The sequence below is a fragment of the Alosa sapidissima genome, chromosome 6, assembly GCF_018492685.1.
Source record: "Alosa sapidissima isolate fAloSap1 chromosome 6, fAloSap1.pri, whole genome shotgun sequence".
NCBI classification, from domain to species: Eukaryota; Metazoa; Chordata; class Actinopteri; order Clupeiformes; family Clupeidae; genus Alosa; species Alosa sapidissima.
The window spans coordinates 4115925-4126830 of NC_055962.1; the positions used below are offsets into that span (position 1 = coordinate 4115925).

The 10906-nt window shown below is 43.2% G+C and overlaps 1 protein-coding gene across 1 annotated transcript; it reads right to left on the reverse strand.

Annotated features, from left to right (window-relative positions):
- Nucleotides 1–342: 342 nt before the first annotated feature.
- marcksa (myristoylated alanine-rich protein kinase C substrate a) lies at nucleotides 343–3855 on the reverse strand. Its single transcript, XM_042094643.1, has 2 exons — nucleotides 3471–3855; nucleotides 343–2363 (listed from the first exon to the last, which is right to left on the reverse strand). The coding sequence occupies exons 1-2, from the start codon at nucleotides 3564–3566 to the stop codon at nucleotides 1632–1634; spliced, it is 828 nt and encodes a 275-aa protein (XP_041950577.1). The 5' UTR covers nucleotides 3567–3855; the 3' UTR covers nucleotides 343–1631.
- Nucleotides 3856–10906: the final 7051 nt, after the last annotated feature.

The following is a 10906-nucleotide window of genomic DNA, read 5'->3' on the forward strand; positions in this document are numbered from 1 at the left end:
ATTATTTGGAGCCACATTATGAGCTCTCAATAGCCTTTTATGCATGGGAACTCTAAGCAATGTAAATATTTAAACAATCCTATACCCCCTAAGAATTCCCATAGCTGTTACTCCTGTAATGGTAGTCTAAGCCTAAGTTTGCATTATCCCCCTCCCAAAAGCCAACTCAGGGTAAATGTCAGTGAAGGTTGTAGTGCTGTAGAGTTCAGCACAGTTTGCAGCAGTTAACTGGAAGCCTAGTGTGTGATCATTGCCTATGTTGCTCAGTCATAACATTTGAAGATGCCACAAGGTTGACTAGAAGTATGTGTATTGTGTAGAACAAGACATGACTGGGCCTGCTGAAATTTTATTCACATTTATTTTTGCTTTTAGTGTGCTCACAGAAAATTAGAACACCTTAAGCAGAGGAGTTTAATAGCAATTTTTGTAAGCAAAGTTACATTCCATCTCTAAGTCAAATTGGTCAAAGCTTCTCCAGTATTTACAAAAGAAAAGAAAAAGAGACAAGATGCTACACCAACATTGCATCTGATAGAGATTCCTTAAATTTGTCAAAGACCACTGAAAAAGCATTGTCTGCTGTAATCAAAACATACCACAGTATATAAACAGTAACCATTCCACTTATCACAGCTTGGTTGAGTTCAAAATTGCTTAAAAGGTCTTCCAGGATGACTTCGTTGTTTTTTGTTATCTTACAAAAATGAGCAGGGTGGAAAAGAGAGCTGCAAACTTCATGTGCTTGAGATCAAGATTTCATTTGTACAATAATCACAGTTAAAAACACCCCGCCTATACATACTTACACTTTATTAAGGTCATAAAACCAGCAATAAACAATAATGCCTATACAACTTGTAGTTCTACTGAATCAATGACTGGTACAGCTAATGAGAGAAGTGAAAAGTTCCTATGATTTTCTTTTAAAAATGTCTTTCTAAACCTAGATCTGGGAATTGAATCTTTGTTGTTTTATTGTTACCATTATCCCTCAGTAAATATGACTTTAGTGTTGTAAACCGCATGGTACTCTTGTGGTATGTAAAAGTTGGTCTTTTTTTTTTTTTCCTTTTTAAGACTACTCTTTAAAATGTCAGTCTGTTTGTGGCACCGCTCCCAGGCACAAAGGTGCCACCTCCACCTCCACCTCCTGCCCCCTCCCTCCACCCCCGCCCCCCACTGCCCTCCCCCAGGCTCCCTTCATGTACATCTCAACTTTGACCCCAGTTCTCCTTCATACCATGGGCATGTCCATACATTTTTGACAAGTATACATTTTGTATAAAAATGCAAAAACAAAAAAGGCAAACAAAAACATTTAATACTGATGCAAAAAAAATATATGTCAGAGTGTGGATGTGATTTCTTCTGTACGACTCATCTAAGCCACCCACCTCTCTGCCCGTTGGAATGGTAGTAACAATGGGCTGAGATGGGTTTTGTGGAGAAGGGGGAGGGAGGAGAGAAAAAAAAAGAAAAGCTTTAAAATATCCCTGGTTGTAGACAAGTTCTCCAGAGCCAGGAACTGGCACCACTCCAACATACAAACAGGGAAAAATGTTCTTTGATTATCTTTTTTTCTCCTTTTTCTGGTGTTATTTCTTCCATTCTGCTTGGTGCTGGGGGCCCTACTCTTGAGCCTCGGCGGTGGGGGCCTCTGGACTGGAGGCTGCGGGCTCCTGTGTCGCAGGTGCAGGCTCCTCTGCTTTGGGGGCCTCCTGCTCTGGGGACTTGGCCTCTGCCGCAGGCTCAGCTGGCTTCTCCTCCACCTTCGGCTCCTCTGCGGGAGGGGCTGCCTTGGCCTCCTCGGCCGACTTCTCTGCCGTCTCCTCGGGTTTGGCCTCCACTGGGCTGGCGGCGGCAGCGGCCTCCTTGGTCTCCTCTGCGGAGGCGGCGGGAGCGGCCTCCTCTCCGGCGGGCTTGGCCTCCTCGGTGGCGGCTGCCTCCGTGGCCTCAGCTCCCTCTGCTTTAGCCTCCTCCGTGGATGCGGCGGCCTCCTCGCCCTCGCCCTCACCGGTCTCCTTCTTGGTCTTCTTGAAGGAGAAGCCGCTGAGCTTGAAGGACTTCTTGAAAGAGAATCGCTTCTTCTTCTTCTTGGGCGTCTCGTTGCTGGTGGAAGGCGTGGCGCCGTCCTCGGCCTTGGCTGCAGCCTCCCCCTCGGCGGCTGGAGCAACAGCCTCTGCGTTCTCCTTCTCGCCCTCAGCGGCTTCCTTCTCTGCAGGTGCAGCAGCCTCAGACTTCTCTTCTTCCTGCTTGGGGGCCTCCTCGGCGGTGGCACTGCCATTGGCCTGCACCTCCTCCTTGCCTGCCTCAGCAGCAGCAGGGGACGCATCCCCATTCACTTTCACGTGCCCATTTTCCTATAGGAAACAGGGAGGACATCAGAACCATGGTGCACAGGTAGTTGGAAACCCATACAGTGCACTGCCACATAGTGGCACAAGGGGCAGCAGACACCATGACTTTAATTGGAGACATGCTAGGTGCCATCTTTGGGTTTGAAAACACTTAAAACACATGTTTGATATTGCGAGGATTCTTATCGGAGTGAGTTTTAGCGTCAAGTAAGGCTTGACTGAAAAGGTCATCTTTAACATTTCAAACTGGGCTCATTCAATCATGGGCATAACGAATCTCCGAAATACCGTGGGCATTTCAGGCAACTGACGCTAGGCGGCGATATGCGCTTTACACGGTCCATACCGGGCATAAGCGCCAAACTGAGGCAGATGCTCATTAAAACAGCAGATGCTCATTAATACACCGGATCACGCAGGGCAGCGTTTAAAACGAGCGAAAGCTAATATTTGTAAAATAGCTTTAGCTTCAATCAGTTTTAAACTTCATATGTATTCACTCAAAACCACACAATATAGCTTACATTTAATTACACCGTATTGGATCTTAAGTGGAGTAGCTATCTGCTCCACTCCTTGTGCTAGTAACGAGTCTCCCTCTGTGAGCATCTGTAACAAAAGGCGTGGTAAGGGGAGCCACATCGAAGCGAGCCATTGTTACGACCACGCCACTATCTCTACCACACACCAAACTTCTCCATCTTCCCATATAAATAAAAGACTTGATTCGGTTTATCTTGCACACTGTTCTCGAGAGTATGACTGAAATTTAGATTTACACAGCCTGATAAATAAAACACATGGCTCGCGTTTGTAGGCGTTCAATACAATACAGTTCCAGATCTCAAAAAACAGTGGTCTGAAAATATCCATCGGACCAGACAACGACTTAAAATATATGAGATACTAGAATAGTATGCCATTGACAGATAACAAAACTGTTTTTAAACTTTCTTGCTGTAGGCTAATATTAGTCAAAACACCATTACGCTGGAACCCGGCGTGCGCTTGGATGCGGTGTCCAACAATAACGCACAGAGAAACTGACGCTGTTTTCTGTGTATGAATAACATGAATAGCAAAACATTTTCAATGAAACTTAAAATGTACCTGTCCATTAGTCTTGGAAGGTGAAGCAGCAGCCTCTCCTGGCTTTTCTGCCGCGGTTTCGCCTTTTGCAGCGGTCTTGGAGAATTGCGCTCCCATGCTTTCGCTCCAACAAAGAAACTCAACCGATCCAAAAACGAACAAAGACCACAAGCCTCTTTCTTATTTGCACGCTCTTCGCAGATGCTCCCCTTTGGAAAGTTCACTCTTAGAGTAATCGATGTCCAGTCTCAGTCAACAAATTGGGTAAAACGCAGAAAAAACTGCCAAGTGAAGAGAAGTAATAAAAAATCCCAGATTTGTGGCTGTGTCGCTCTAGACAGGGTGGAAAATGGAGAAATTTCCCTTGTTGCTAATAAGATGCGGAGCCCAACGCCCAAGTGCACAGATGAATGGGCATTCCGAGCGATGACGGCATCCGCACCCAGATAGAGCCAATCAGAAAGCTCGCACGGAAAAGGGGCGAGGTTTAGAAAGCGAGTGAACAATGGAGTAGAGCAGATTGTTGCTAATCTGAAAAAATCAACTTGTCGAGGCAACATTTAACAAGAACATTTATGGGAAATGTTGATTAGTCTTTTTCCGTAGATTTAGAGTACCAACAACAAATAATTAAGAAAAGGGGTATAACTTGACAGAGGAGTTATTGGTGCACCTTTTTGGCACACGTTTGACTTAAATTTCGCAGTGTATGCCTATCAGAATTGCATTTTAACTTGGTTCTCCAGTGAAATATATGATTAAATACTTCTGTTGACACTGACTATTCACTGCAAGTTTAAAACCAGCCCAAGGTTCAAGAATAGGCTTTTAGCCTGGCACTTAGTCTTTAAATTGACATTTGAATGGTTTTCGAAGCCTCCATAATTTCACGCGCCTGGTGCGGATTTCAGCCAATTTTCATATATTTTGTTCAGTACCCTACGTTTTTTTTTCATAGACTAATATCTGCAAGCCATTAGTGTTCTGAGAGGGTGGAAATGCATTTGATCTTGATATGTGCACATAACATTTTTCGGAAAGAACTGATTGAAAATGTATACTCCATATCCAACAGGATACCATCTTGTAAGAAGAGCGCACGCACAGTCTAGGCTACATCCTCCATAATGTGAAAGCACTTGCCTACGTTTCTCTGATATATTGGTGCAGCAGATTACATATCTAAGAACTGTTATAATGCAAGCAATGCTTGGAAAACTGGCAAACCAATATAGTCTGATGACATTTGTATAAGCTTAGCCTACAAATATTGGCAATCAAAAACGATAAGTGTTGTCGTGGTTGGGCAATGAAATTACATAAAGCTGGAGGAGGCAGTAGCCTTTAATTAAATGAAAATTGGATGTATAGACTACGTAATAAATAGGATAAACGAATAATATTTAAGTCGCCTGTTAGGTCTGCCAAACGAGACTGGAGGGGAGGGGCGACCGGCTTAAATCAAAGCCATATAAAATGGAATGCTGAATAAAAAGGTTCATTTCACGGCTCTGAACAGCGTTGTGCAGGGTAGAGTTAAGCACGTGCTTTTGGCCTTTTTGTTAAACATGCTTCTTATTAGCATGTCATCGTTTGACTAATTAATTGTCATTAAAGGACTGGTTTTCTGAGATGCTCTACTGCAATTTACTCTCCGAGAAGCATTTCGGCTCGTGTTGCTGGGAATAATGTCGTTTCCATGGTGATCTCACTGGCAGACCTGAAGTAAGGGGAAAGGAGTGGCCGGCGCACATATAGAAGCTTCGCTCGTGCCAGTTAGGGCGCACGATTTTACAAAGAACGGTGTGCTTACAAAGGATAGAGGGATTTCAAAAGTCGCTATCTCGGAAGTAGCCTATCCAAGAAGGCAGTCAGGACGGTCTATTGTAAATGTTGGCGATATTGGTGATGGTACCATGTTTTGGAAAGTAGTCTCATTAGGTAGTGTTGATAGATATTGAATATCCAAGTAGTCAGGATCAGTGACCGCATAACTTCATACATAAGACGCGCTTATGTTAGACTGTCTAGTTTTACTTTGTTACCATACGAAGTGGGTTTCTGTATTAGACTTGTGTTTTAGAAGTTGCCTGACAGTTTAAATCCTTGGAAGTTTGCCTCATGTCATTCAGTTTTTTCGGTGTTCTCAGACATATTTTATTATAGTCATGATTGACATGATTTATCAGTAATGTATAGCATTTTAAAAGTAAATTCAAATTTCTCGTAGACGTGATTAAGCTACTCCAGAGGTATGGAATAACACATGCCAAAACAGATTAATGTAGCATCCGTTATCACAAATCCTTTATGAGGAGTTGAATATTATTAACTCTGGTCTAATTATATTTATAGGCATGTTAACTGGGCAGACACTTTCACAAAAGGTGGAAGTAGTTCTGTCCTTTCTATCCCAAGGCTTTTTAGCTTCCCTTTTTCTCTCTGACTAAAGTTGGTTGGCTCATGTATAAATATCTATCCTTGACCTTGGTTGTTCTGTCCACATGGCATCAAGGCCACTTCAGCTTCAAAATGAAATGCTATCTTTTTCACACTGCAGCCACTGTGCAGTATATTGTTGAAGATGTTAGCATACATTTGGTTCATAGGTTCAAAGAGCCAAGATGATATGCCACATCCTGTCATCGCTGAAAAGTTGGCTTAACTTTTTAACTTGGAAACTTAACTTTCCAAGAGCCAGTATGACATAACCAAATCACAGTACAATCCAGGGAGCTGGGAAGCAGTCCAGGCTGTTCTACTAACTGCAATCACAGTTCAGCTAACTCACCGCAATGAAAACACAAAAACAGATTTGTGTTACTGTAGCTTCCAACATGAGCACTCAGAATCTTAAAAATGTTTTTGGCCACTTTCTCTCATAAGAATCATAGAACTTCTCTCTCACACACGTGATATAGCGGGGAAAATAAGTATTGAACTGTATTCTCTTTTCTCACTCAACTCACCTTACACATGTTAGCTCAGTTTTGCAAAGTGGTAAAGTCGTGCCACAAATGCATTATGGGGCAAGTAGACTGAGTATATGAGTACATGTCGCAATAATTAACTATGATGTTGATGGGACCACAATGACAAACATTTTGGGACTTAATGGGAGTAGCCTTTCCCTGTAAAGGTCAGCAAGGTGGCAGGTGGTAACTTAAGGTCAGTGCTATCACTAAGGCTACATCCACACTACTCCATTTGTTAAATTATCACCATTTTTAAAACTAATATGGTCTCTGTCCATACACAAATGTGCAATTCCGCAACCTTGTCTAGTCTGGATCCCTGAACCACATCACCATTCGCACAAATCACATGACCATTCACACAATTGTCAGTATTGTAAAATGAAGAATTTAACTGCACTATAGGGGCGGTGGTAGTGTAGTGGTAAAGGGGCTGGGTTAGCATGCAGTAGCCTGAAAGTTGTCGGTTCAATTCCCAGCTTCCACCATTGTGCCCTTGAGCAAGGCGCTTAACCCCAAGTTGCTCCGGGGACAATGTGATCCCTTGTAGCTGACATATGTAAGTCACTTTGGTCAAGAAGTGTCTGCTAAATGTAATGTATATATATATATAAATACTCTTTTGATCCCATGAGGGAAATTTGGTCTCTGCATTTATCCCAATCCGTGAATTAGTTAAACACACTGCACACAGTGAACACACAGTGAGGTGAAGCACACACTAATCCCGGCGCAGTGAGCTGCCTGCAACAACAGCGGCGCTCGGGAAGCAGTGAGGGGATAGGTGCCTTGCTCAAGGGCACTTCAGCCATGGCCTACTGGTCAGGTTACAAGTCCGAAGCGCTAACCAGTAGGCCACGGCTGCCCCGATACTAATGTAATGTATAGATGCTAGACAGACCAAAGACAGCAAGGCCAGTAAAGTTTGGATTTGGTTTTCCATGTTGCATTCACTGCTGTCAGGCTGGTAGTGAATGTTAAAGAGAGTCATGGAGAGGTGAGAAACATCAGACTATCAAGGTCCAATTAGGAAGGAAACATGGGTTTCTACGTCATAGTGTTCACTGTTTGCACAGTTTAACAGTGTTTCATGTTAAATAGTGTAGTGTAATCTAGTGTAGATGTAGCTTAATACACCCCCCCCCCCCCCCCCAAACACACATACACACACACACCAGAAAATGACCAGGTCAGTTGCACTCTGTTTGACAGGCATTATGACTCAATGAATTGGCATTGGCTGAGTATTTAGATAGCATGCTCTCATTCTCCTCACAAACTTGAGATAGGCGCAGCAACAAAGTAAGCACAGCCACACATGCACTGTGCTCTCCTAATGCTCCAACTAAACAGGCCGCCTCCGTCCACTCCCCGCAACACTCTCCAGCAGACAGCAGCGATGACTTCCCTCTCCTTATCGATGAGGAGAGTGGTGGCACGAGAGCATGGGCGGCCAGGAAGGAGGAAACAGGACACGATTTCTCTCTGTGACACACAGTGCTGTTGACAAGTGCCTGCGATTGCGCACTCAGGGGGAAGTGAGAAGGGGCTGTTTGACCAGTACAAAGTTTGCAATGCAAATACTGCAATCAACTGTGCTACCCCGCTCATGGCACATCAGGGGAACAGATGCACGAGCAGGACGTAAGGATGTGTTGATGGCTTTGTTAGATAAAGGCTGGTTTTAGTGTATGAAGTTAGAGATACATATCTCACAGAAAGAATCACAAAACATTGGTTGGAAGTCCAGTCCAAGACAAACAGACATCGTATCAGTTGTTTTCTATTACACACTGGGACAAAAACAGACTGTGATGTAGAGAACAGTTAGATTCATATTTGGCATCATTTTCAGTATGTGATGCATGGCAAGAACCTTCAATTTCCTATTCCCTATGATGGAATTCCATGATAGTAGCTGAGTTTAAGCCCTGAATAAAGTACTGACCGGTGCAGATTGCAGGCCTAGAAATACAGTGGGATTACATTATACAAACTGCTACCGGCAACTTCCAACTGACTTATGCAAAGGGCTCACTATGGGGAATGTCTTGCTGGCCTGGAGCTATAGGCCTGTAATGCTTTGTCACAAACATATGCACAGTAATCTTAATAACAAAAGGGTTGCTCTTGACTTTTCAGTCTGAATCTGTGTGTTTTTTATGTTAGATGAGGTTTGTTGTCTACAAAAGAATCTATATGTTTGATAAAGGAAATAATGTGTTCAATAGAAGGGATGTGAATAACAAAACAAAACTATATTATACAGTATACAGTAACTATTCTCCTTTTGGAAATGTAATTCATTCATCATCATTTATACTCCATCAGGTTTTCATGCTTTGCCTGACCAAATGAATAAGCAAGTAAGCAGACATTGTAGTTACGCACTCTACAGGTCTGTTATTCAGCTTTAGATGTTATTGTGACTGTTCTCTGAGGAAGCTGACACAGCAAAATCCTGCTAAGACCAAAACCTGAAAAACAGTCACAATTATTATGAGAAGGCCTTATCAGACATCACAAACAACAAAGCTGCTACAGCGTCTGCTCAGAGCATGTGAAAATGCCCCCATCTCACGCCTGGAGCTAGTTACCGTTTACCTTGTCACCAGATAAAGAATAATCAACCCCTTGTGAGAAGTTCAACTACTTCCTGAAGAGAATTAGGGAAATGTGCAATACAACAGCCCAAGATCCAGTGTGTGTTTTATATAACACAAGCCTGATCCTATCTCAGTTATCTCAGCAAACTCTACGCCTAACGCCTAACTGCTTTTTCCTGTATGTAACACATTCATGCGTATACATTCACCATCTCCCTTGTTATGAAGGCCTTTGAGAGGATTGTGAAAGCTCACATTATCAGCGCCACAGCTTCAAAGATGGATCCTCTTCAGTTTGCATATCGTGCCAAAAGAGGGGTGGATGATGCCAAAATCTACATATTGAATGCCATCCATGAACATGTAGAAAGCCCAAATTCTTTTGCCCGGCTCCTTAACACCATTCAACCTCACATGCTGGCTAAAAAACTATTTCAACCTGGATCATCAGCTAATTCTGTGGATTGCAGACTTTCTGACCCAAAGAACACAGACGGTGCTGGTCAACAAGAGGTTCGCTGACATCAGATACATGTCCACTGGCTCACCCCAAGGTTGTGTCCTCTCACCACTACTTTTCATCTTGTACACAGATGACTGTAGAAGCCGCCATGCTGATCGTCACCTAGTGAAGTTTGCTGACGATACTGTTCTCCTTTCCCTGCTACATGGTTCTGTCCAAGATCACGGGCCTGTCCTCAGTGAGTTTGTGGAATGGTGTGATAGCTCATTTTTGGAGCTAAATGTTACAAAGACCAAGGAGATGTTCATTGACTTCACTAAGCGTGAAGGAAGCAGGACTGCAACTACAATCCATGGTGAACCAGTGGAAGTTGTACATGAATATAAATACCTGGGCACTATCATTGATGACAAACTGCGTTTTGACTCTAATACAGAGGTGATTATGAAAAAATGTCAACAGAGGCAGTATTTCTTGAGGAAGCTTTACTCCTTTAGAGTGAACAGGAAGATTCTTAGCATTTTTTATACCTCCTTTATTGAAAGTATACAGACCTTTTCATCCATGTGCTGGTTTCACTCCCTCTCAGTCAAAAATAAGAAACACCTCCAGAGCATTGATTAAAATCATTGGCCACCCTCTTCAGTCTCTGACATCACTGCACGACAAGGCAACATTAAGGAATGCCAACTGTCCTAGAAGACTACCCATGTCCTACACAGGGTTTTTGAATGGCTGCCCTCTGCGCTGTCCTCTGGCTAGGACTAACAGGAGGAAGGCCACCTTTACTTTTGAGGCTATTCGCCTTTTGAACTTGAATCCAAGCCCCCTCCTCCTCCATCTCCTGGGACTAACCCCCCCCAGATTCAGATTCAAATCTATGTGTACTGTCCAAACAGAAATGTCTCTCGCCTTGCAGGACTTTACTGTCCAAACATAGAAATATCTCTCCTTCGCAGGACTTTCCTGTTCTGTAGAAGCAGATCAAGGTGCAGGTTGCTTCCTCAAACATCTGCTCTTCATGTCATCAGTGTGTGAAGTGCTTTCATTTGACTAGCAGTGCTGCAATACTTGATAAAGGCTGAAGAGAGGTGCTTTGAACCTACTGGTTTGGTTTTCATAAAGAACTTGATATCAACTATGCCATTTGTGAATGTTTAGAATGAAATATGTGAAAAGTTAACTTGGATTTTTTTATCCTGGAGTTCCTTGTCTGGTGTGTGTGTGTGTGTGTGTGTGTGTGTGTGTGTGTGTGTGTGTGTGTGTGTATTGATGCACAGGTGTGAGGCACACCTCTTTGGCCATGCTATGGACAATACAACAAACACACAAGTTTCTTTATCTACAAGAGAAGTGGAATGTCCTTAATGTATGGAATGTCCATACATGTCAGTGGTGGCTTCACAGCACCTC

Bases quoted from the DNA above. Each gene is read 5' to 3' on its own strand.
- marcksa (XM_042094643.1), bottom strand. From the start codon at position 3,566: ATGGGAGCGCAATTCTCCAAGACCGCTGCAAAAGGCGAAACCGCGGCA. The intron at 2,364-3,470 runs GTACATTTTAAG...TGTTTCCTATAG, and splicing joins CTTCCAAGACTAATGGACAG to GAAAATGGGCACGTGAAAGT.